Genomic DNA, 26,005 nt, shown 5'->3' with positions numbered 1-26,005 from the left:
TAGAAGAAAACTGTTTATTTTTTTAAACAGAACTTTTTTTCAACCCTTGCTCCTTAGGGTTTTCATATTTTTTTGTAAAGATACATATTATCTGAACAACCTCTGCATATATATATGTATAGAAAATATATGTGTGTGCATATATTTATAAACTTAAACAATCCTGCAAACTTGTATCACTCATAGTAGCCCTTCCTGCTTCACAACAGAGAACTCCAACAAAGGGCAAAAATGCAGCCCCTCTCAACCAGAGGAACCAAACCACATCCATCTGTGGCTAGAGAGTATCCCACCAGCTCCAGCTGGGAGGCTTTGAGTGTAAATGCAGATTTTTACAGCATTTCTAGACACTGGCCATTGCTAGACAGTGCCATGCTGGGACATGTGCCACCCTCCCCTGTGCCCAGCCCTTGGGGAGAGCACACCAAGGACAAGGTGGCGAGTGGTCCTCACTCTGCAGGTGGGCTGTAACTTTCTAACTCAATTAAGTATCTATAGGTAGAACTGGAGAAAAGGGAAAAAGGCAAGGAGATGTCTTTCTAAAGGAGGTGGCCACAGTAACACAGACCAACTGCCCAGAGCATGTTCTTGCACATTCAAGAGTCACTGAGCAAGAAACCTCCCAGAGGAAATGTTTTGTTCCACCTGAGAGCTCCTCCCTGCCTTTGAGGAAAAACATTAACACAAACTGGTTGAGACTAAGTAGAGGCAAAGGTCCAAGGCAGCAGGCTAGGTGACAGAATACTTCTAGTGTTAGCTACGATAGCTATCATCATCATCAAAGTAAGAATCACAATCTGACTCATTATCAATCATAAAGTTGTCTTCATCAAGGTCATCATCGTCATCATAGTCTTCCTGCCACTGTGGATCATACTCCTCATCTTCAACCTCCTTGCCACCTTCATCTGTGTTGGGGGAGTCACACAGGATGATACGCTTTTGCCTGTTGAGGAGGAGAGCATAAGAGCAGAGCCTCAGCCTCTGCTGTGAGCATCAGCTGCCACCCAGCCCCACAGCACCCTGCTGTCACTGCCTCAGCATCCCCATCCAAAAAAACTCGAGAGAGCAACTTCCATACTGAGTCTGCCCGTGACAGAGCTTTCTTGATCATAGCTGCATACAAGCAGAGGTTTTGCTGCTTTCCCTACACCACTATGTCACTTAAATTGCTACCTCAAACCACAAAACAGGATGCAAGTAATCAGTGTCTGTCACTCTTTTGTATGTCAGTGAGCACAGGAGAAAACTCTGCTCACCTGCTTTTATGCCTGCACTCACTCACCTTCCCCTAAATGCCAAACCATCCACTAAGAAAACTCACCCTGTACATGCAAGGGCTGAAGCAGGCACATTTGCGAGTTTCAGCTTTCTCTGAACAGCATCTTCTGAAGTCTGGAGCCCAACATGGAAATCCTGTTAGCAGGAAAGAACAGCCAGAAGAGATAGAATCAGTGTGTAATTTGGGGTGTATTTTGTGCTGCAAACCCCCACCCTGCACACACACAATCCTGAGTCTATCTCCTCAGCTTATCAAGCCCTTTAGTTTGCCCACAATCAAATTAGACCAGAGCAAGACAAGCCACAAACAGCCAGGAGGCCTTCACCTGTGTGGAGTGCCAGAGAATTGCAAAGAGACGCTCCTTGATCTGCCGCACCAACTCCAAACCCACGCGGAAATGCTCTGCTTTCAGGAGCTGAAGGGAAGTGGCCAAGTCCTGGTACTGCAGCAGGGTTTCCTCTGCAATTCAAGGACAACAAAGTCATGCTGCATCCCACACTTTTGAGCAGAGACTAAGTCCTTGGCTCTGACTGTGAAGCCAGCCATAGCTGCTTAGATCTCCTGTTCATGTGCATTCCTCTTTCAGAACAGAACACGTTGCTCTTTACTGCATCAATCTCCACTGGCAGCCAAACTGCTCCAGTGGACTCCCTCAGAAATGACATCAAAAAGGCAAAAATGGGCTGGGAGAAGTGAGGCCAGCTGGGTGCTGGTGTATGTGCTATTGCCCCACAACAGAGCTGCTGCTCTTTGACTACAGCTGGAAATGCTAGTCACAACTTCAAAGAGGCTGCAGGACTTACCCAGAAGGATCTGCAGAGCATTAGTGAGCAGCTCCAGACTCTCAGTCTGCTGTTCCACAATATCCATGCTCTCAGTGTCCTGGTTATAGTAGCTGTAAACACAGGAGTAGGCCAGCACCTGGAAAAGTACAGATCACGTTGTTATGCACTCTTCTTCAGCTTCAGACTGGGCAAGAAAGGAGCAGCATCAAACCCTTCCAGACATCATTATTATCAGTGGCCTCTGGCCATAGCCCAGTGACCCACTATGACAAGCAACAGCAGCACCAGACTAACTAGAGCTACTGGCAGGATTGGAAACAAATGTGCAATTATTTTATATTGAAATATAAAATAACTGATTATTCCCACCTGAAAACCATCACAAGAACACAGACTAAATGCATAACAAGTGTGACAGACCAGCAGGCAGAGTCAAACCCATCAGCACACAGGACTAGGCAATGCTGGGCAGCCCAGGCTGAACAAAAGCGGCAGCGAACTAAGAGAACGGACCCCAATGGAAGCAGGCATCGTGCTATACAGCACAAAGAGCCCACAACAAAGGCATTTCATCAAGTGACAAACTCCAGTTATGAATAAATGACTCCTAAAGCCATATAGGCACCCAGCAGATGAGAATGGGAATGAGATCACTGTTTCCATTTAAAGAAATGGGCCAGAAAATCCAGTAGCAGCAGCAACAAGCAACAGTGGTATGTACCCCAGAAAACTCAGGGGCTACCACACTGAGAAGACAAAATAGTGTCAGGCACCCTTGTCTCACATGCCTCTCTCAAAAGCAAGCCTACCTGCAAAAACCAAGGTGTATATGCAAAGTCAGTACTGCAAAGACAATTCCCACCTCCTGCCAATGTTTCAGGACAGAGCAGGAATTACAGGCCTAAGGTGTCACAGGCTTACTGCACACACACAGTGGCTGCACTACAAATCATTTTTAATGTGGTTATGAGGACATGCAGTAGGTAACTCACTGCTTCCAAAATACCTACAGTTCATGAAATGAAGTTAAGAAAATCGTAACATGAGCATCAAGAGGAACTTCCTGACTGTAACACAGCATTAGGAGAGCTTTCCAAGTACCTTCACTGGGGCATTTCTAATAGGAATGGACCAAACCCAGTGGAAGAAAACCCAAAATGTAGGCTTTGTGTTGATTCCATGGTGTCAACTTGAGCTGAGCTCCAAATCCTATGACCTGACTGTAAGGAACACTGCAAACAGAGCTCAACTCAGACTCAAAGCATGGAAGGGCTGACATGAGCTGTTCCCCTGTTCTGATGCTACTCGTCCCCTCAAGCTTTCTCTGTCTCCTGTTGGAGAAGAACAAGGCTGGTGTCTCTTCACTTTAAGAAAGGCATGAAACACACCAACAGAATTAAGTCTAAACCTCAGCAAGACTATATTACCCAGCCTTACCTTTCGTGCCTGTTCTAGCACTTTGCAGGCATCAAGAACAAAGGTCAAGTTCCTAATTTTTGGCATCTCTCTGATGGAAGAAATACTGTTCCTCAGACTTATAGCAAATTCCTGCAATAACCAAAGGAGGGGGGGAAAAAGTCAACATCACTGTTCATCTCCACGAGATTGAAAAAACAGCACCTTCCACACAAATAATTGCTAAGCATTCTGAGTGCCATCCCAAAAAATGCAGGCAGCAGCAAAGCATTTCATGCGTACAACTATGAAATTTCCACTGTGCCATCACTTCAACCTTTTTACAGCACCTCAGCTCTGAGCCTTCAGTCACTATTGTTTCCAACTCCTGCACCACTCTGAGCCCCTGGGCACCTCAAATCAGGTGCTCAGTTTCCACAACAAACTGAATAGAAGAAAGCAGCCAAGGATTACTCCTTAATGCCAGAGCCAGGGCAAAATGATCATCCAGTGATCCCCACCTGGATGTGAAGCCTGCTTCCAAGCAGAGAAGACCCTGACACCACAGGAACTGCCCTGCTCACCAGGGCTGAGCAGCAGCCAGCATCTGCAAAGGAAGGAGGAGGCCTTACCCTTGCATGATGATGAAAGGTGCATCTCTCATTGTAATCCTGGAAACGCTTCTCCTGCCAAGCTGCTTTACTCACCTGAAAGGAAAGGTACAGGAACTTGTAGCAATTTCCCTCAAGTACCAGGGCTACCTGGAAATGCCATATTACTGGCAAATTCACAAAGCCCAGAGTAAAGGGCCCAAGTGGAGATCCTTGCCATCTCTAAGAGGCTACAGGGGCCTCTGAACACAAGCATGAACCAAGGAGATACAGCAAACCACTCACCATAGCAGAGCAGTTGTAATAATCCTTGTGATTCGGCCTCCAGGGCTTGAGGCAGCGCCAGCAGAAGCCATGATTGCACTTGGCACATGTCATACTGCAGAAGGACAGTGGGAATCAGTCCTGACAGCCACCTGCAGACAGCTCCTGACAGTGCTCCCCACAGTGCTACACCACAGCCAGGGACTGTGCCACCCAGTCACAAACACAGTAGCAAGCAAAATTGTGTACTCACTGCAGGCACCCCTCGTTTTTCTCTATCTGAGCCTGGCAGTTTGGGCAGTGCTTTGAAATGAGCTTAGCCAGATGTTTGCTTTGGGCTTCACTTGTCATTCCCTCATAGTATCCATCATCATCTACCCACCGAGACATGTGGCTGCAGCTGGCAGGATAATGGGCCTGAGAGAGAGGAAAAGAATATCAGTCAATCACACAAAAGCAGAAGGGTGCGTGCCAAACCTGAGACATTACAGCCTGTGATCCAGCTCAGCCTCACCTCTGGGAAGTTGCAGTTGAAGCAGGATATCCAGGAGCACTTGGAACAGGCTGCTCCATAACCAAGTCCATCCTTAAGGAGGATCTGATCACAGCCCTGAGGGTTGGTACACCATGTCAGGTTGGAGCAACACTCAACATAGCGTCTGAGGAGGGCTTTTTCGTACTGTAATGAGAAACCAGGAAGGAGATTTAAGCCTGAGAAGCTGCATGGTTAGGCTTTAAAAGCAGGTCTGGTGCTCTGGGCTATGCATCTCACCAAACAGCTGCTCAGACAAACAAACACAGCACTCAGTCAGTTTACTCTTTCATTCCCTCTGTGTTCATTTTTCTATCCTCCCTGTGTTGTATCTGGAAACTGTTTAATTTCAGAGAATTGCTGAGGTTGGAAGGCATTTCTGGAAATAAAACCTGATCCAACCTCTCCAGCCTAAAGCAGGAGTGTGTATAGCTGGATTTTGAATATACCCAAGCACAGAGACCACAAACCTCTCTGCCAAAACTGGTCCCATATCTCACTACCCTTACTATTGGAAAAAACCAAAACAAACCCAACCTCAACAACCAGATTCCTTACATTTATATATAATTCCAGCATTAGATCTTCATACAATAATCTAGTTATTTTGAGGTCACAATTGGACCAGAGACTTCCACAGATTATTGCAACCCAAAATATTCTATGAGTATGTGTGACTCTGAATCAGACATTAACACTCTAGCCACACCACTTACTGATCGAAAGGAAAACAGAGCATTTCAGTGAAAGCACCATAGCAACTTGCTATTTATGTCAACCTGCAATAATTATTTCTTTTTATAAACAGTCACAGCAAGAGGCTACTAAATCCTGCTTTCAGACAGGTGTGACTATGGGATTTGCAAAGGCAGTAAGGACTAATTGTCCATATATATGCACTAATTCTCCAAACACTTCCTATAAAAAACAAGACAAAAGATACACCTGTCAAACAACAGAGCAGAGGAAGAGAGACTGTTCTGCCCAGCAATTAACAGTCTGTCATGTGACAGCTACAGCTCTGCCATTAGGTGGGGAGGGCATTCAACTCTAAAAACTGAAAGAACAGAAAAAGTAGCTTCTGCTTTAGAACAAGCAGCTTCTGCTGCAGCCTGATGACCATGCCCTAAGGTAAGCAGAGCTCAGAAAGCCTGGTTTAGAGATATCTGTAGACTCACACAGACTTAGAAGATTAAGTCTGATGTACTAATTCCTGCCAGCTTCACAAAAACCTGAACTGCTCAAAGCCAGAGACTGATGAAGAGAAAGGACATAGAGGTCACTGATGCAGCAGTAAAACAAAATTGCTCACGTTTTATCTGGCCTTTTTATAATATTGTTATTATTACTATTATTAATTATTATTATTTAATTGCTGCCAGCACACCAGTAGAGGATACTTGTCATGAGCTGCTACCACGGCTCTCATCTAGTCCTGAACTAATGATGTCCCTGAAATGTTGCTTGCTAGAGATATGTTTAGAGGAAATACCACTGTGCTCTTTTGTTGATGTTATGCTTTCCAGAACAGCTGGTATTGACCATAATCAGAGACAAGACAAAATCTGGCTGGCCACCATTTTCACGCTGCCAGTCTCGGTAACAGGAAGGGGAAAAGCAGTAACAAAATTATCTGATAGTGCTGACCAAAATGTAAGAGAGCTTGGACACCCAGCAACCACCCCTCCTGCTTCACCTTGGCTATAATCTCCTCGGAGGACACGATGGAGTAGATGAAGGCAGTGGTCGGCTGAGCACGGCACTCGGATATGGGACAGGTGCAGTTGACAATCATGTTCTGCTCAATGCGAGTTGTGAGATATTCCCTCCAACAGGGCTGCCAGGGCACAGGAGGAGACATCAGACCTCAACACGGCTGTGTGACCCAGGTAGGCCTTCCCACCCAGCAGAGGGTGCACAAAACCCCACAGATCATGGGTAAGTACCCCAAAGCACAAAAGTGGGAACAGACAAACTAGGAGTGAAAGATCACACCAAAAAAGTGAGCTGAGAAAAGAGACTGGATAAGCTCTGAAAAATCCCCCGATAACACCTTCAGACAAAGAACAGCTGCTCCAAGTAGACAGCAGCAATTCCCTGTCAAATAGCAGGAACCAAAGGCCCCAGGACCTTCACCTTGCAACAGTAGTGCATGCAGCAAAGGGTTGGTGGCTTCTCAGTGGGACACAGCTGGTTCACACAGACTGGGCAGTGCACTCCAGGACTTGGGGGAGGCTGGACATTCTGCACTTGCAGCCCTGAGGAGATGAACAGGGCCTCACGGTTCTCCACATAGCACTGGATCAGGAAATCCACATTCCACCTACAGTGCATGAGGAGGTGCTGAGCAACATCATCCGGTATGCTCAGAGTATCCTGGACCTGCTGTACTGTCTGGTTCATGAGCAGCTTTGCCTCCTCTGGACTGAGTGTGTGCCCCATTGGCACCTGCAGCATTGCCATGAGATATTCTTCCACCTTGTCTGTGCCAGGATTCCGCCTGACATGGAGAAACGTGTCACGTTCACACAGGGTGGAGATGCACCCCCCTCCACACCTGCTGACAGGCACCCCTACCAATGCAGGCCGTCTCTGCTGTCCTCCTCCAGAGATACATGGGCTGGCCTGCACTGGAAAGTCATCTGTGCTTGGCCACCAAGAGGTGCTGTGGCTTCAGCAGAGATGTATTCCAAGACATGAGGCCTCCCCTCCTGGCGCCGGAGATAGCCCTGGTTCAGCAGGTGCAGGATGCAGGACAGCACGTCCACGCTGTGGCAGCAGAAGCTCAGGAACTGCACCCCTGGCCCCAACTCGCCCTTCTGACAGGCATCGATCACCTGCAGCAGCAAGGGAGCCCCACTGCAGTGGCTGCAGCCCCCGTGCAGCCCCTGTGCCCTCTCTGCTCCCCTCCCTTACCCTGAACACCAGGTTGTCGATGTGCAGCTGCTTCTCCAGCTTGAGGATGCGGGTGATGAGGCAGCACAGGACGTTCCTCTTCCTTTCCAGGGCGCTCACCTCGGCCCTCTCTGTCCGCAGGTACCTCTGCTGGGGCAGCAGCCTCAGCTGGCGGCCAGAGCTCTGGGCCAGGGCTGCCTGGTTCAGCCGCAGTGCACCTGGAGCCAGCACCCAACCCGGGCTCAGCCAAGCCTCGAGCTGGGCCTGAAGGAGCCCCAGGACACAACGTGTGGCTGGGGGACCCAAGCTGGGCCCCCTATGGCTGCCTGCACTCCTGGCCACCCCAGTCCTGTCCCCCACGTGTGGCCCCAAGCCACAGCCACGCACACAGCCCCTGGCCCCTGGCCCCGGCCCACGCACAAACCCGAGACCCAACCACCCACGCTGCCCCACACCCCATGCATGGCCCCGAGCCCCACCCCACACCTCACCCCCAGCCCTACGCTGGCCTCAGGCCCCACCCTGACACACACCTGTGCCCCGAGCACAACACATGGACCCAGCCCCTCATCAGCCCTACCAGCTCGTGCACCCCTAAGCCCAGCACCCCCTCGGGGTTCAGGCCAGCCCCTCCCCTGGCTCCCCAGCCCCGCACTCACCCCCCAGAGTGCAGCTCCCCACCAGGACACCCTGGCCGTGAGTCAGCGGTGTCAGAGCATGGTACACCAGGTCAGCAGGGAGCCCTGTAGCCTGCAGCAGGGCCTCCACAGCCACCTCCTGCAGCACGGGGTGGGAGGGCAATGGCCAAGATTCAGTGGCCACAGGCCCTGCCTAAGAACAGGGTCCCGTGCCCCAGACACCGCTGGAGACCCCACCAGAAGGGAAGGGAGGACACAGCCCTGCAAGTTCCAGCTTCCACTGCCTCCCTGGCCCCACCGTGGCTCCAGCCCCTACCTGGGCGCTGTTGAAGCACAGCAGGATGTACATCTGTAGTGTGGACACGTGCAGAAGGCAGTCTCCAAACTGCAGCTCGGCGTGGCCCAGCCACGTCCACTGCAGCCGACGGGGCTTGGTGCACTCCCAGCCCAGCTGGCTCTGGCCTGCCAGGGACAGTGTCAGTGCCAGGGACGGGAACCAGCCCTGCCAGGCACTCCCAGCCCACCAGCACTTGTGGCTGAGCTGCCCTGGAGGCTCTGGGCACACCTCGGGCCACAGCACTCACTCTGCCGGCAGAAGTCAGCAAACTCATCCAGTGGGGAGCTCAGCTCCGCCGGGAAAAACCTCGCAGGGTTATCCATGTAACAGAGCGGGGAAACGGGCCAGCAGCGCGGGGACAGGGCCAGCACCTTCACCTCTGGCACATCTGCCACTGAGGCTCTTCCCAGCACCTGGGCACGGCACGAGGGCAGCTCAAGTCGGGCTCCAGGATCCCCGTGAGGATCCGGCCTCCCCACGGCACCATCCCTCTCACCTCGCCCAGGCCCGTGTCCAGCTCCAGCAGCCGCTTATCCTGCTCCTGCAGCTGGAAGAGGCAGAACTGCCGCTGGAGCTCCTCCGACTGGGCCAAGTTGCTCAGCATATCTTGGGGAAAGCGGCTGGGGAAGCACAGCCCCATCTGCTCCACGATGCCTCCTTCCAGCCAAGATGGCCCTTGCGTCAGGAGCCGGTCCCCCAGGTAGAGCCTGCCATGGCCACCAGCTTCAGTCAGGGCTGGGCCCGAGCCTGGCCTCATCCCACAGCGCATGGGCTCGGCGGCACACACCTCTCCCCTCCCTGTCCCCAGCAGGAAATGTGAGTCCACAGACTGGCAGCACCCATGGACACTCCGCAGCTCAGGAAAAGCAAAGCAGGAGCGCCACTGCTACACCAGGCCAGGCTCCCCCAGCACACCAGGCCCGCTGCACTGGGTTCTGGGGAGACACAGCAGCCTCACCTGTAGAAGTGTTCAAAGCTGTGGGCAAGCTCCAGGCCACTGAAGACAACAAAGGGCTCCAAGAACTGCTGCAGCCGCTCCAGAGGCCCCGTGCTGCCCGCAGCCCTGCGGAGCTCCTGGATCTGCACGTCAAGGTAGCGGGCAAACTGCTCACTCACCTGCAAGGGACAGGGCTGGCTGCACACACAGGACTCACCAGGTGCGCACAGGGCCGGGCAATGTCCCTGTGGGGATCAGCCGGGAAACTCTGGCACTCCCGGGCAGGGGCCGAGGGTGCCCAAGGACCAGCCCAAGGCAGGAGTGCACCAGGGCCGGGCCCACGCTGGGATGAGCACCACACATCTGAGCTGGGCACCCTCCAGGCTGCCAGGGCAGGCCTCTGTGGCTCGGGGGGAGCAGGGCATCACCCACCCAGAGCTTGCCCCAGTGCCGTGGGCCGGGGCAGCTCCCCAGCCCGTGCCCAGGGCCACCGCACCGGGGCCGCGCTCCCTCGACTCACGTGCAGGGCAGTCAGGAAGGAGAGCTGCAGCAAAGCCCCTGCAAAGCCCTGGCCCAGGGCCAGCACAAAGGCGGCCTGCTGCCCAAAGAGCTCCTCTGTGGCCCCGCGCAGGCGCTGGTACAGCCGGCAGTACCGCTCCGCAAGGTCCGGCGCCTGCCCCGCCGCCTCCAGGAACTGCTGCACCTGCGGGAGCAGCGCGAGGGCTGAGCCCGCAGCAGGACTGGCCCCTCGGAACATCCCCAGCCCTGCCCTGCCACCACCAGCTGTCTGGCTCCCTGGGGCTCGGGGCTGCCAAGGTGGGAGCACAGCTGCCAGGGCTGGGCAGGGGCTGTGGGGGCACTCTGGGGACCCAGCAGCAGCCCAGCAGGAAATAACAGCCCGACACTGGGCCTGGCTCCTGGTCTGCAGCATCGGCCTGGGCACAGGGCCTGGCTGAAGCCTGAGCTGTGCCAGGGTGGCAAGCACAGCAGGGCTGTCCCCACATTGCTCCAGGCTCTGTGGAGGCCAGGTACAGCCCTGTGCTCTCCCCATGCTCCCAGGCCACTGCCAGACCCCACTCCCTGCTCCAACCAGCCAGGGAAAGTCCCACACCCCTCCCAGTCGGCCCTCCAAGCTCTACCTGCTGCTGCACCACGCCACGCCAGCACTGTGAGATTCCCCACAGGCCTCTCGACTTCTCCACCACGGCCTTTGCACTCCTGGCCAGCACCTCCTTGTTCTTCCCCTCCTTCCCACCTGCCAAGGGTCAGCCTCAGGCTCAGCGTGGCTCCATGGGCAGGCCCCGCACACTGACCTGCCACAGCAGGGTTGAGGGGCTGCTGGGGAGGCACGGCCACTGCTGGGGCATGACCACAAGCCTTCCCCGGCTCAGGAGCCTCTGTGCCATAGGACACTCCTCAGAGGAGCCCCACGGCCACAGCCTGGCACTCTGGAGCAGCGCCCGCCCAGCCCCACGGCAGGGCAGCCCCTGGCTCACCAGCTGCTCTGCTCTCCTCTGCCTCGGGGCCTCCGGGGTCCACGTGCACCAGGAGCTGGGTCAGGCGCCGCACGCAGGATCCAAAGGTAGCTCTGTGTCCCGTGGCACGGCGGGGCAGCTCCACGCTCTCCAGGTACTCACTCAGCAGCCAGGCCAGGGGACTGACACCATCAGGGTCTGCGAGGCCAACCAGACTCAGAGCCAGGTGCCACTACCCGGAACACGGCACACGTGGGTCCCGGAGGTCACAGGGTACCTGGGCTGGTGATGCTCTGCACCAAGGGGTTCACCAGGGCCTCCCAGAACGTCCTGCCCAGTGCCCGGGCTGCCTCGTCGTCGGGAAGGAATCGGTTGGCAAAGCCCTGCTCGTGCTGCAGCGCCCGGTTCAGTCTGCAACAGCGACCGGGCAGCACTCGGTGCCAAGGGCTGGAGAACTCCCATGGGAAAGCAGAGCGCAGTGGTGGCTCCCTGCTCTGGCCCTTGCCAAGGCACGATGGCTCACTGGCCCCACTAGCCCCCAGGAAGGACCCCTTGCTGTCTTTGGGACCTGCCCCCAATGGCTCTTGGGGCCCCCGCAGCCCCTGCCAGATGGGGGCTGTGCAGTGCCTGTGGCCACGAGATCCTGCTGTGCCTGGCCAACCTCTGTTGTTGTGCCAGCCCCTGTGGGGACCAGCATCCTGCTCTGGGGAGTTAGTCCAGCTTAAACCCAGGGGACCTCAAGGTGGCCCTGGCCAGGAAGGACCACTGGTGGCCAGGAAGGAGCCAGGGCCCCTCCCACCCAGATGGCACATCCAGCTGCTCCTTTCCCAGCCCTGCAGTCCCCTCACAGGCTGCCAGCCATGTCCTGGGACACCAGGGACACGATGGCACAGCCAGGACACAGCTCACCTGCCAAAGAGCTGCAGCAGCTGTCCCCGGTCTCGGCAGATCTCCTGGCTCCAGGCCTGAGCCCGAGCAGTGCAGGAGAGGAACGTCCGCCGGCACAGCTGCTCCTTGAAGATGGGCCAGAAAGTGGGCTTGGGACCCAGCACCTCGATGCCACGCACACGGGTGTCAATGCCACCCTACGGGAGAGAAGGACCCTCAGTTCCTCGGGCACAGCCCCGGTGCCCCACGCTGCCCGCTCCCGGGCCCAGCCCCTGCTCCCCTACCTGCTGGCACCGCTTCACCCGGATCTGGATGATGGGCCAGAAGCGGCTCATGTTCTCCAGCAGGATCACTCTGCTGTCCGAGGGCAGGATGGTCACCTGCAGGGAGGCATGGAGCCCTCAGCATGACAGGCAGCCGGCAGAGGCTGCGGCAGCGCAGCTCCTGTCATTGCCACCTCCCCGAGGGCACCTCCCCGGGCCTCACACCAGGGCCAGACCTCCCCGGGGCACGACAAGGGCCAGCCCACCACACCCACGGGGACTCACCGCATTGAGCTCCGCCCTGATGGTGGCAGGGCTGTCCCCGCCCAGCACCACCACCCGGGATGGCATGTAGCTCGAGTCCTCGCTGGCCACCAGCATGCTCAGCTCCCTGCAGCACAGCAAACACCAGGCTGCCCAGCCATCCCCACTCCCTGCCCTGGCCCCTGATAGCACCACGCCCTGACGGCCACCTCCCGCTGCCCCCAGGACCGGGCCACGGCGGCACGGCTGGCACAGATCCCCAAAGCCCCCTCCTCCACACACAGCCCTCCCGGCCCAGCCCCACCTGATCACCACCCCACACTGCATGTGCACGGTGATGAAGTGGGAGCCGGTGCTGCCGTTGGACTCCCAGTAGGTCTTGGGGTTCCTGTCCATGAGCTTGCTGGCCTGGTGTGAGTTGGAAGAGACCTGCACCTTCTCCCAGCACTTGTCCTCCTTCACCTCCATGCTGGAGCCTGTGGGCAGAGCACATGCAGCTTCCAGCCACCAAGCCCGGGCTCAGCTCCCCCTGCCTGCACTCACCTCGGCACAGGTTGTGCAGGAAGACATCAAAGAAGGGGATGCTGATGGGCTGGTGGCTCCGGCGGTGCTCCTCAATCTGTCCCAGCACCAGCTGTGGGATGGGGCAAGGCTCTTACCAGGGGCCCCATCGCACATCTTACCATCCTCCCCTCACCCCACGCAGGGCTGTGGCAGGCAGAGGGCACAAGGCTGTCCCTCAGTGCCAGGGACAGCCTGATGCCCCCAGACCCAAATCCCCAGTGCAGCCGTGCCTCCCCAGGCCCACCTGGATGCAGCCAGCCAAGATGCTGCTCGTCAGCTTCTTGTAGAGCCTGGAGTACTTCTCACACTCCGTCACCAGGTCGAGCAGGGCCGGTGCCAGCGACGGGACCGTGCTGTGCTTCTCCAGGGCTTTGGACAGAACCTCATGGGTGCCCACGTGGCACATCACCACCACGCAGTCCTTGCTGGCGCTGCCCAGCCGGTGCAGGAAGCCAACAACCTCCTGCAGCACCTACTGAGACGCAGCCCTGAGCAGACGGGGCACCGCTGGCACCTCCCCAGGCCCCCCCAGCAGCCGGAGCTGCAGCTCCATTCCCTTCATCCCAACCCCACCAGCACCCACCAGAGCCTGGCCAGGCACAGCCAGACCGGGCACGTGGCCACCAGGACACGGCCACGGCCAGGACAGCCGCTCCCCGCCTCTCCCAGCACCTCGGACACAAGGCCAGGCTGCCACCAGCGGGGCCCTGCTTGCCCAGCGCTGGGCCCGGCTGAGGCACAGCCAGCACAGCCACCCCTGCCTGCCGCGAGTCCCGGGGCCCCCTCACCTCCCAGCTGCTGCTGTGGCTGCTCAGGAAGGACACACAGGGCTCCACACACTCATGCCAGGGCAGCACATCCTCCTGATAACTGTCCAGGAACTTGTTCAGGATCCTGAGTGACAGGGGGAGCCTGCTCAGGCCAGGCCACACGGACAGCAGTGCTACAGGCAGCCCCGCTTCCCTGCCCCTCCACAAAGGCACCTCTCAGGGACTGGGAAGCAAGGCTCCCCTGGCACTTTGCACACCCCACCAGCAGCCAGGCATGTCCTCTGCTGCCCCTGTATGTCGCAACCAGCAGCCAGGCACAGCTGCTGTGTCCCCTCATGACTCTGTGCCCCAGCACACTCCAATCAGCACCTGCCTACGTGCTGGGCTGAGCCTGCTCCCAGTGAAGAACAGCCCCACCAGGACCTACAAACATGCATTGGGTCTCCCCAGCATGACCACCAGCACTCACACACCTGCTGAGGGGGTCCCAGACTCCCCCCAGTCCCCCTGCACCCACCTGAGGATGCTCAGGCTCACGGCCTTCTCTGTCCCCAGCAGCTCCAAGCTGCGCAGCAACAGCTGGAAGCAGCTGTGGTCCTGCAGCAGCTGGGCCCCCTGGCCAGAGGGAACAGGGCCTTCGCTGCAGAGCTGCCGCTCCAGGGCCACCACCACCTCCTTGGACAAGACGCCGTCGTCCAGGCCGCCCAGCAGCCTCTGCACGCCCTTCGGGTCCAACAGGACCTCTCTGCCTGCCGTGACAAGGACACGTGAGCCCAGCCCGGGCGCTCACTCGAGTGGCAGCAGCCCCTCAGGCTGCTCTGCCCTCTCAGGACAGCCCTGCCCGTGGCACCCGCGGGGCCGTGGCACGGGCAGGGTGGGCAGCGCGGTACCTGCTGCCTCCGGGCCCAGGTGCTCTGCCAGGCGATTGATGGCGCTGAGGGCCAGCACTGCCTGGGGACAGCCGCTGCTCTGCCCGTCCCTCCAGCAGCTCTGCAGCACCGCCAGCAGATCGCAGCTCGCCAGCTGCTCCGCCAGGCCCCGGTGCCCATCCATCAGCATGTTCACCACCAGCAGGCCGTTCTGCACCCCTGAGGAGCCCCTGCAGGGACACAGCCGTGCCACTCTCCTCCCGCGGGCACAGAGCCCCCCTGCACTCACAAGCCACCCGCCCGCACTGCCCGTCCTTCCCCCTGCAGATTGCCCCCAACCTCAGCCGCTCCCCACAGCCTGCCCCTACCCTGGCACCCTCTGCATGGTGCTCAGGGCAGCAGGGATGCTACTCAGCAGGCTGGCAGAGCCCTCGCTGGAGGCAGAGCCGATGCTGGCAAAGATCTCCCGCATCATCTGTGCATCGCCGTGGTTCCAGGGCAAGCACTTCCCACCGGCAGCACCGTCCGCAGCTCCCACCAGCACCTTCAGGGCCTGCGAGGACAAGAGCGGCGCGCAGGGCAGCGGCCCCTCCAGCACCCCCGGGCCGGCCCGCGCAGCCCTGCCCGGCCGCGGCGCCCCGGGCACTCACCGCCAGCCCGGCCTGCTGCACCAGGCCGGAGCGGCCGTGCTGCTGCATGCACGCCAGCACGGCCCGCACGCCGCCCTCCGTGGCAAAGGGCACTCGCCACTCGTGGCGGGCCAGCAGCACGGCCAGCAGCCGCAGCGTCACCGCCACCAGCGCCTTCTCTGCCGCCTCCGTGCTCAGCAGCTGCGCCGCCACCTGCACCAGCTTCTCCCTGCGTGGGACACGACACTCAGGCCCGGCCTCCTGCCACTGCCGCTGGCACGCCAGCGCCTCGGGCCCTGCCAGCCGCCTCCTTCCTGCCCACGCTGCACCTGGGACAGCCCCGGTGCCAATGAGGGACACCACAAAGGGACACCAAATCCACCTCTCCTCTTGCACGTACCGCGCTTCGCACTCCCACTGCCACCTCCCGCTCTTCCGCCTCAGCACTGTCCCCCACCCTGCCCACAGGGCCCTCCGCAGCCAGCACAAGGGCCGGGCAGCAGCCCACGACTCACCCGGCACTCCCGGGGCCCAGCCCGCCCTGGGCTGCGCCGACTTGCTGCTCCCACTTGGGCTCCTCCTCCAGCATCTCCACGATGTGCTTGAGCCCAGCTAAGCGCAGCCCCACGGCCGAGCTGCTGCTCTGGATCACGTCCACCGCAGCCGCAAGCTCGGCCGGCGAGCCGCTCTCACTCAGCCCCTTGCAGCTGCCCAGCGCTGGCCGGAGGGACGGAGGCGTCAGGGCAGCGGTGACACCTCCAGCAGCTCCCAGGGGGCCCCGCACCCACAGAGCCGACACCCACAGGCACCCCCACTTCAGGCAACCCCCGGCTGCAGGGCCCCCGTGCCCTGCCCAGAGCCTTCCCCCACCGCGGGCAGCGGTGCCGGCACCGCGCCTGTGCCCCAGCGTGCGGCAGGACATTACCCCGGCTCTGCTCCTCCGTCGCCTCTGGCAAGAACAGCCCTTCCCTCTCCAAGAGCTCGCCGAACAGCTGCGAATCCGACTTCACTGCCACGCTGCGGGCTTGGGGCGGCCCTGGGGCTGCACAAAGGTCTCCCTCCGCTGCCTTGGCCGTGCCGCCTTCGGGGCCGGCGCTCCCGCAGCCGCCGCCGTCTGAGGACACCGCGCTGCTCCCTCCACCATCCTGCTCTGCCCCCCGAGCGAGGAAGTGTCTGCCGTACACACGGGAGCCTCGCAGGTCACGCAGAGAGCTGCCCTCGCACCGCTTCTCCAGGACCTGCAGCACCTTCTGGGCCAGCTCCACAGGCACCGACAGCTGCATCAGGCCTTCTTCATCCACCTCCGACAGCCACACCGATGGGGCCAAGTTAACCTCGGGCTCGCCCCACGCCCCTCGTGGTGGCCACCGGCATGAGGGACAGAAAGGCTGCACCGCCAGACCTGTCCAGGGCCACTCCCCACTGCCACCCTGCCCTGGCTGTCCCCAGCCCAACTCCCACCCGTGCTCACCACCAGCTGCAACTGGCACAATGACCCCACGGCCTCGCCTCGCCTGCCCAAACCTCGCTGGACAGTCACTCCTCCAGTCAGGGGACACTGCCTTTCCTCTCATCTCCACTCACTGCTCTGCTGGGCCAAGCTCCCTCGGCTTTCACCCATCCCCACTCACCCTCCCATTTCTGCCCCATTCAGGCTGTCCCTGCACAGCTCACACTTGCCACCTCCTCTGGGCCTGGTCCCTTCCCTGCTGTTCTCCTTGCTCCTCCCTCCACTTTCCTGCTGCAGGCACTGGCCCCTACCTGCTCTCCCTGGTGCTGCTGGATGAGACAGGTGATCTCCTTCTGCTCCTGTGCTTCCAGCTTCCTCACAAAGAAGAGCAGCTCCCACCATTCGGCACGGCTCAGCGTCTCTGCAGCCTTGGGCAGCCGCTGCCCCAGGTAAGGCAGGGAGTAAAGCCCCCCTAAGGGCTTGCACAGCAATGGCTGTGGAACTGCTGGGGAGCAGAGCAAGGAAAGGCACTGTCAGCTCTGCCAGCTCCCCCATCCTCTGCTGCACACCCCACATTTCAATTCATATTCTTTGTGAGATATGATGCCTGGAAAGAGTTATACACAGAAGTGAAACAGAGCTCCTGCTTCTTCCAAAATCAGACCATGAAAAGGAGAAACCTAACCAAGTTTGTTTTAAGTTAGACACTGCACAGTGACATGAAGTTAAGCCTTTAACTACAAGAGGTAAAAGCCATTTAAGAAACCATCTTTTCAACTGGCAATAAGAATATTTTCTAAGTGTGCAATTAGCTGATAATCTCATCAACATTCTTTCTTGCAGCCAGTAAATCCAAACCACTCTACAGAAAAGATATCCTAAAAGATCACAGCTGTGATTAAATAGTCATTTTAATAAGTTTTCCTGGCTAGAATCATGTCAGATGCTGAAGAAGATAGGGATAGCTGAAGTCTGGATTCTGCCTTTTATTTTCTCCCAGTGCAAGGTCAATGTTAAATGATTCTAGGAGATGTCTTACGAAAACAGTTCTTAAACACCTTGTTAAAAGCTTAACAGTATGAAGTTAAACAAATTGTTGCTATGTCAATGTTTTTAAAAAACCTTTTCACTTACTTAAGGGTACTTGAATGCCCCTAAACAGCTTTAGCTCAGAGAAATTCTACATTCATGTTTTGGCAGTTTGGCCAGTTAATTCAAACACAAAGTTGTGCCAGTTGCAGTTTAAATAAAATTTTATGCTTTTTATATCATTACTTTTATTATACATCTTGACCAAAATCTAGGGTTCAAAAATACTCCATTCAATCACAAGCCATACAATTCCTTAATTAGCTTTACAACCAATAGTGCTTTCTAAACCCAACCTGCTACTTGCCATGTGTCTGGCCATATAAAGGTCACCACTCCTATCCCACAGGATAATCAGAAATAGAGAGATGATATACACATGCATCACAATCTCACCTGTGTCTAGATTAAGGCTCTTTCTCACACAATATTCCTTTTTCTGAGCAGCAGGATCTTCCCACTGGTCCCCAAAGCCAATAATCTCCAGTATCTGCCAACGCATCCAGTAGGTCCGACCTGTCGACTGCCATAAAACCTGTGGGTGAAACAAATCCAGATAATCAGATTTGCTCACTTGTTCAATCCTCTTGCTGCAGCTGTCCTCCCATTTTCCAAATGCCTGGGGACAGGAAGCACTGCTCAAGTAGAAGACCACACAATTTGTGTACAGATCTCAGCACACATTGTCCAGTTTTGAGGCATACCATCTTTACTAACTTCTTGCCTTGGTTACACCTGGATCTTTAGTTTTTAAAAACCACTAACTTTGCCTGCAACCACTAAAGATCTCACTTATTACAGCAACAGAGGCATGAGTGCATCCAGTTAATCACACCTGTTCCAAAAGAGCCAAGCTGCAGGTGCCTTGGGAAAAGCAGACAAAGGAAGAACACAACCAACACTACCTTGAGGCAGATGAGCTGTACATAAAGTACCTCAAGGCATTTTTATAACCTTGGTCATTCATCAACCCTCTCAAACAGGTTTTAGGCTCTTGACAAGCATGTCTCAAAGGCAGCAATTGTTTCCTCTGCTTGGTCCAAGTTGCCTTTCAAAAATGAAAAGGATTTTTTATGGCTTCCCATAGCATAGTGTTACATTTAACCTTCCAAACAGAAGGAGGACCCAGCAACAGCAAGTACAACACGTCAGCAGCTTTAAAAAAACAACAGAAAAACATATGGTTTGCCTGTTTCACTGAGCTCTTTTGGACTTACACCTGTGCTACTGGGAACCCATTGTGCTGGACAGATGAGATGCTGACAGGCTTTGGGAAAGCACTGTATGGAAGGAAATCGAGTTAAACTACACACAACACCCAAGAGTCTTCAATGTATCTCTGAACTAGTTATGTATGAGCTCTAAACTAGTTATGTACCAAATGCCATTTCAAAGGAGTCATGGAAAGTTACAGCTGCAGGACTGACACAACAGTGAAATTCTTTCTTTGGAGAGACAAGGAAAGCAACAGCAATCAGAGCAACAAAGGAAAGATGAGAGGGGGTAAGAGACATTCATGATGGACCGGCCCAATTGCCATTCCAATATGGTTTTGTCAATAGTGTGAGCCTGACAAACAACTTACTGAAAATAAGCCTGGATGGGGAACCCAAGGGACCAACAGGACAAAGGGAATGGAAGCTAACAGTATACTTTAGCTCAATATTGAAGTGAAAACCCTTTGAAATGTATGTCACTGGCAACAGGAGAAAAATATGAAAGGATCTCGGTGCTCCTTCCAAGTGCCCAGTTCATTAAAAGAAAGTACAAGTTTATAAGAAACAGAAATCACAATTTTAGGAAAACACAGATATTAGAAAACAAGAAGTATCAGGACAAAGAGAGAATCAGTATGAAATACATTTCCTTTGCAATTTATACAGTGGGTTATAAAAGAGGTTTATAAGCCATTTAAAAATAAGGTGCAAAGCAGTTACTTAGCTGAGGGGATCTGAATAGAAACATCACCAACACATGGACCAGAACTAGAGAAGCCTTTTAACTGAGGTACATGGAAGACAGGGAGATGATTCCAGAAAACCAGAGAAGAGTCTTGCCCAGCCAACCTCCTGGCCATCTATGATGGAGTGACTACATCAGTAGCCAAGGGAAGAGCTATGGGCTGTCACCTTTCTGGATTTCTGTAAGGCCTGTGACAGCAATCCCACAACATCCTTCTCCTCAAATTGGAGAGATATGGATTTTTTTGTGCAAAGACAGAGAGTACTTTGGATTAGCATAAGGGATTTTAGCAAAAGAGTTCTTGCCTTGACAAGAACAAACAGAACTTTGAAGACTGCAAGAGGATTGGATCAGACTGGTGACAGGGAAGAAGACTAAATCAATTTCTGCAAGTAGAAGAGATATTGCAAAAATGTGTAAGATTGTTTGTACAATGATCAACCCAATCATTGTAGTAAAAAATTACTAGCCTTCCTAGAATGGTATATAAGCATATGTAGCCCACAGTAAATTTGGATTCTGATCACCAGTCAGTTGTCCCCATCTCTCTCAATCACCAATATGGATTCAACAGATGGACCATTTAGTTGATGAGGAATTGGCTGAATGATCATATCCAGATGTCAACAGCTCAACATCTAGCTGGAGATCAAGTGGTGTCCCTCAGGGGTCCATATGGGGACCAAGACCATTTGTTACCCTCATCAGTGACAACAGTGAGATTGACTGCACTCTCAGCAGGTTTGCTGACAACACCAAGATGAGCAGTGCAGTTGACACGCCTGAGGGATGGGATGGCATCCAAAGGGACCTGGATGAACTTGAGAAGTGGAAACCTCATGAGGTGCAAGGTCCTGCACCTGGGTTGTGGCAAACCCCAGTACCAATCCAGGCAAGAGGACAAAGGGATTGAAAGCAGCCCTACAAAGGACTTAGCAGAACTGGTGGATGAAAAGCTGGACATGACCTGGCAATGTGCACTCAGAGACCAAAGAGCCAACCATATCCTGGGCTGCATCAGGAGCAGTGTGACCAGCAGGCGAAGGGAGGTGATTCTGCTCCTCTGCCCTGCTCTGGTGAGACCACAACTGAAGAACTGCATCCAGCTCTGAAAACTTCAGGACAAGGCATGGACCTGTTGAAGCAGGTCCAGAGGAAGGCCACAAAAACAGTAAGAGGGATGGAACACCTCTGCTATGAGGAAGTGCTGAGACAGCTGGGGTTGTTCAACCTGGAGAAGCCTCCAGGGAAACCTTACAGTGATCTTTCAATACTTAGAGGGGGCTTGTAAGAAAGATGGAGACAGGCTTTTTAGTAAGGCCTGTTTTAGAGGCTAAGAAATCTTAGCAGCACAACCCATGCAAAACCAGACTAGCCCTCCATGCAACTAGGACAGATGCAGACAGTGATACACACTATGCCGCACCTACTGCCCAACTTCCTACACATAAAGGCATCATTAGGAACTCATCGGTCACCCCAGCCACTCCCTTCTGCCATTCCAGCCAGAACAAGTCTCCCCATCACCTACCTGTACTGTGTGCATGCTGTTCGTGCTCTGGAGAACCTCGCCTTCCTCCCCAGCTCTAACGTCACCACAGTCCTCCAGCAAGCGCACCCGCATGCCACGCACCAGGTTTGCCTGCAAGTACTCCACGTAGTCACTGCTGTCTGCGAAGTCTGATGCAGTCAGGAATGTACGGCCCTGCTTTTTGTGAGTTCCAGGATTTGATGGCAACACAGGCTTTTGGACAGCAGAGCTGGCTGAGGCCTTGTGCTGGAAGATGGAGTGGGCGGGGCGAGGCTGCAGGTCCCGTTGGGGCAGTGGCTCTGCCTCGTGGCTGTGGCTCCAGCCCATCACGTGCACCAGCTCCGAGATGAGGCTTGCCATGGCCATGCTGAACTCAAACTCCTGCTTCACACGGCTCCTCTCCTCAGGGACAGGGCTGGGCACAGCACAGCCCTGCTGCTCCTCTCCCTGCTCCACGCCACTGCTCAGCTTGTCCAGGAGAGAAGTCACGCACAGGTAGCGCTTCACCAGGACAAACAGCTGCTTCCCAGGGATCTACAACAAGCACAGCTCTCACTCAGCCTGCAGAGCACCTCCAGCCCCCTGCTCTCTCTGAGCCACCAGCTCATTCCCAGGCAGGCTCCCGGGAGAGCTCCAGACCAGCTGGCAGCAGCAGAGACCTCTCAGCCCACCCTCCCCTCCCTGCTCGCAGACCGGGCTCTCCAGGTGCCTCTGCACCACCCCCAGCCTCTCACCAGGCCCACGTCCTGTGCCAGCTCTCCCAGTCCTGCTCACCTGCCCACCTTAAACTCCCCTCTTGGCCAGGACAAGGTGCCAGCCCTGTTCCTCCACTCCCACCCCTCCTGGCCCCTCATGCCCCACAGGCCCGGGGCTGGTGGCCGGTCCGTCCCTACCTGCGGGAGGTGAATCCCCTCGAAGGACATGCAGTGCTCTGCAGAGGACGTGATCTCAGCAAACAGCTCCAGCAAGGTGCAGCGACTGTCAAAGTCCACCTGCTGCTCAATGCCATCCTGCTGGCTCAGGGACAGCAGGACATAGGCCCGGCTCCCTGCAACAACAACAAAACAAAAACTCTTCAGGCCCCACAAAGACAACCCTCACCCCACCCTCCCTGTGAGAGATGGAGCTGCAGGAGAGGAACAGCTTTGCTGCTGCATGTCAACTGATCCATGTTCTGTCCCTCTGGAGTGGCAACATTTTGCTCCATGGTGTACTTTTTCTACCCCTAACACTGCAAGATTCTCACAAAGCAGCAACCCCAAACAACTGATTCCAGAGCAGGGTCCCAGGGAAGAAGTCAAGTTTTAACCTGAATCAGCCCCTCCTCTGCCCCACTTCAGAGCTGCATGAACTCAGGCACTAAGACAGGGAAAGCCTGATCTCCTGTGGGATACACAAGCAGCAACCTTCCAGGTGCACCCAAACCTCATCAGGTGCTTCCAAGCCATGGCAGCACCTCTTAAATGAGGACTAGCCTCTATCCAGCGCTTGAGAAAAGGCTCCCTGCCAAGAATAGGCCAGAGACTTTCCAACTGACAGCTTAGAGCAGTCACCCCACACTCTGCCAATCTCCTTGGCCTAAGTCCTCCTAACAGTTAATCAGCATCCCAGCTCAGAAACCTGGCAGGGGAGAGTTTCTAGATCCAAGAGCAGTCCAGACAACTACAACCAAGGAAGCCTGGAAGATGCAGACTGATTCCTCCCCTTTTGCCAAGAAGCCCCAAGACGTGCTGCTTCCCAGGCATCTCACCCCTCCCAAAGGCTGGCACCCCTCAGCTGCCCAGCAACACCTCCTCAGCGGCACCGAGCAGGAGCAGCCCCCACCTGCATCGTGGGCACCCAGAGCGCGCAGCATCTCGCCGGCACTGCGGCGGATCTGCTTCTCCTTGTGGCACAGCATCCTCATCAACAGGTCCAGGGCTCCCGTCTCCCTGAAGGCGCCCGCCAGGGAGCCGATGCTGGCGTAGGCGCCCAGCACGTGCACCGTGCTCAGGATGGAGCGCTCGGGCGTCCCGGCCTCGGCCACCTGGCGCCCGGCTCGCTGCACCAGGCTCCTGACATCGGCCTTCATCTCCAGCAGCGAGGCCTCGTCCAGCGCCACGTCCGCGGCCAACGGACCGGGCGCCTTCTCCTCTTTCAGCCGCGGCCCTTCCGGCCTCCTCCGGCCCAGCAGCGCCGGGCAGCTGGCGCAGACCTCTTCTGCAGACATCCACATGGAGATGTGCTCTGGCTTGGTCTCTGCACAGGAGGCACTGCTGCCTCCCGCTGCTCTCTCTTCCATGCTGACAATGCTCCACTGGACCAGGTATTCCGGCCGGCCGTCGTGGCCTCGCCGCTGCCGGAGCAGCTCCTCTGGGTAGGCCTGCAGTTTGGGCCCCAGCTGCACAAGCAGGGTGCCATTGTGCTTCTCATTCACCATGGCAGCAGATGTGTCTGCAGAGACAGAGGGGGAGCAGGGTCAAGCTTTTATTTCTGAGCTGCATGCTGGGGAAAGTGTGAGCCAGCACTGACAGTAGAAGCGGTCAAAGCACAGCTTTTGATCGTGAGATTCTACCCCCAGGATAAAGCTTTGAAGGAAAAGCCACTTTGCAGAGGCTCACATTCCCCTTCCAAGAAAATAAGACAGCTTTTCATAAACAAAACCAGTTCCAAGCATTACTGGCACACACAGAAGGAGATTCTCCTCAAAAAATAAACACAAAACATGGATGCAAAATAGACCCTTTAATAAGACAGAAAATAATGATGGAAGATTTTAATCCTGTTCACATTCCTGCCACTGGCCATAACACAACCCTTACAAGTTGCTGCACTTCTGTCTTCCCTCCTGCTATTTACCATTTATAGTGCAGACTGTGAGTTTACACAGAGCTCACGGTACTCTCACCATGCATAGGGACCTTCACATCACCAGGCCCTGAAGAAAATAATGAGCAGTTTCTCAGATCTAGTTCATACATATCAAATCACTACCTGAAAGTCTCTCAGTATTCCCTCCTCGGCCTCTTCTCAGAATTCTTTGCCTTTACAATGTCTCATCAATGGACAAAGTCCACAGAACTAAAAGATTTTTATTCTCTGTTACCCAACTGTTCTGCATCTTGGGACTACAGAGAAGACACAGTGCTTCTCTTTTTTCAGCCCTGCAAAGGGCAGCATGGAAATAATTTGCTGTCCAAGACTGAGTGCCAGCGGATCAGCAAGGCAGCTGCAGACAAAACCGCTGAGTTCACACAGGATTCCAGATCAGGCTGATAGGAAGGATCTCAGAGGAGCTCAGTCAGGTGCCGGTGGGAAACACTCCCACCACTTACACACACGGGCAAGAGAAGCGGTGAAGAAAGATACCGGAGAAGCAGTCAATCCATGTTTAACCAAAGATACTAACCATCAAACACTATGACATTAAAAATATTTACCAGGTGCAAAGAGGAGCAGCCTGAACTCCCAAAACATTCATACTTACCTTCGATTGTGCTGCTTTCCTTGGAGTTTGCAGCATTCCAGACGGGAATCTTCTTACAGTGTCTGTAATAAAAAGGCCAAGTTATTCTCCTGTGCTTCGTAAAAGTGTTTAGATGCCACACCACAAACCAAATAATTGTTTTTCTTAAATGCTAGAGGACAGCTCGCACCGACGCGCCTCGGTCCTGGCGCCGCGGAACACACGGGCTTTCCCCCGGGCCATCCCGGACACCCCGGCGAGCCGCGCCCCTACGCCCGGCCCTTCGCTCACCGCTGTTCCGCTGTCCCCGGAGCCGCGGCGAGCCGGGCAGGGCACGGTCGGGCCCAGCCCCGGTACGCGGGAAGCCGACTCCCCGCCGCGGCGGGAAGAAGGAATCGGCCCTTGAGGCGTCGCTCCAACCCTGCCCACGCCCCCGGAGCGGCCCCGGCGCCACCGGGAGGCGCCGGAAGCAGCGCGCCGCTTCCGTGCCCGCTACGGGATGCGGTGAGGGACACAAAAGGGGCGGGAGCTGCGCTTTCCGCGCACGCGCGCTGCAGTGTCCCTGTCGTGTCCCCGCCGTCCCTCAGAATCGCAGGATGGGTCAGCTTGGAAGAGACCACAGTGCGTCATCTGGTCCAAATTCCCTGCTGTGCCCAGCGAGGGAGACTCCACACCTTTTCTTGGCAATCTGTCCTAGTGCTCGGGCACTGCACAGGAAAGTTGTTCCTCATCATTCCTGAGCCTCAGTTCCTGCCCGTTGCCTCTTGTCCCTTTGCCCGGCACCGCCGAGCAGAGCCTGGTCCATCCTGGGGCCCCTCCCTGCAGACACTGACAGACATTGATGAGGTTCCCTCTCAGTGTCTCTTCTCCAGGCTGAACAGGCCCAGCTCCCTCAGCCTCTCCTCAGAACTGAGGTGCTCCAGTCCCTTCATCATCTTTGTCACCCTCTGCTGGACCCTCTCCAGGAGCTCCGTGTCTCTCTTGCCCTGAGGATGCCAGAGCTGGACACAGCACTCCAGACTGGCCTCACCAGGGCTCAGTAGAGGGGCAGGATCATCTCCCTGACCTGCTGCCAATGCAGTTCCCAATGCAGCCCAGGATCCCATTGGGAATTCCGCAAGAGCACTGCA

At 55.7% G+C, this 26,005-nt stretch overlaps 1 protein-coding gene across 2 annotated transcripts; it reads right to left on the bottom strand.

Moving 5' to 3' along the window:
• On the bottom strand, positions 1-25,373 carry CUL9 (cullin 9). Of its 2 annotated transcripts, none has more exons than XM_086871854.1 (42): positions 25,167-25,373; positions 24,897-24,958; positions 23,255-23,863; positions 22,324-22,478; positions 21,431-21,964; positions 18,334-18,472; positions 17,160-17,353; positions 16,324-16,699; positions 15,914-16,115; positions 15,420-15,627; positions 15,138-15,322; positions 14,791-14,999; positions 14,418-14,649; positions 13,919-14,024; positions 13,375-13,602; positions 13,110-13,200; positions 12,871-13,042; positions 12,588-12,693; positions 12,324-12,419; positions 12,061-12,236; positions 11,429-11,562; positions 11,173-11,349; positions 10,816-10,931; positions 10,197-10,379; positions 9,698-9,855; positions 9,236-9,446; positions 8,987-9,152; positions 8,719-8,864; positions 8,424-8,541; positions 7,786-7,982; positions 7,447-7,706; positions 7,006-7,369; positions 6,566-6,706; positions 4,852-5,016; positions 4,591-4,754; positions 4,359-4,452; positions 4,095-4,169; positions 3,505-3,615; positions 2,086-2,203; positions 1,608-1,741; positions 1,325-1,416; positions 1-946 (listed from the first exon to the last, which is right to left on the bottom strand). In XM_086871854.1, exons 3-42 carry the CDS (start codon positions 23,847-23,849, stop codon positions 754-756), a joined length of 7,521 nt encoding a protein of 2,506 aa, XP_086727980.1. In that variant the 5' UTR covers positions 23,850-23,863; positions 24,897-24,958; positions 25,167-25,373; the 3' UTR covers positions 1-753. The 2 variants fall into 2 exon arrangements, with proteins under 2 accessions (XP_086727980.1, XP_086727989.1); XM_086871863.1 differs by having other exon boundaries at positions 17,160-17,350; positions 25,167-25,372.
• Between the last annotated feature and the right edge of the window lie 632 nt (positions 25,374-26,005).

This window comes from Cyanistes caeruleus, chromosome 2 (assembly GCF_971803275.1).
Source record: "Cyanistes caeruleus chromosome 2, bCyaCae1.hap1.1, whole genome shotgun sequence".
Lineage (NCBI taxonomy): Eukaryota > Metazoa > Chordata > Aves > Passeriformes > Paridae > Cyanistes > Cyanistes caeruleus.
Note: the sequence above shows the minus strand (reverse complement) of the source record. Positions and strands in the feature narration are given on the sequence as shown.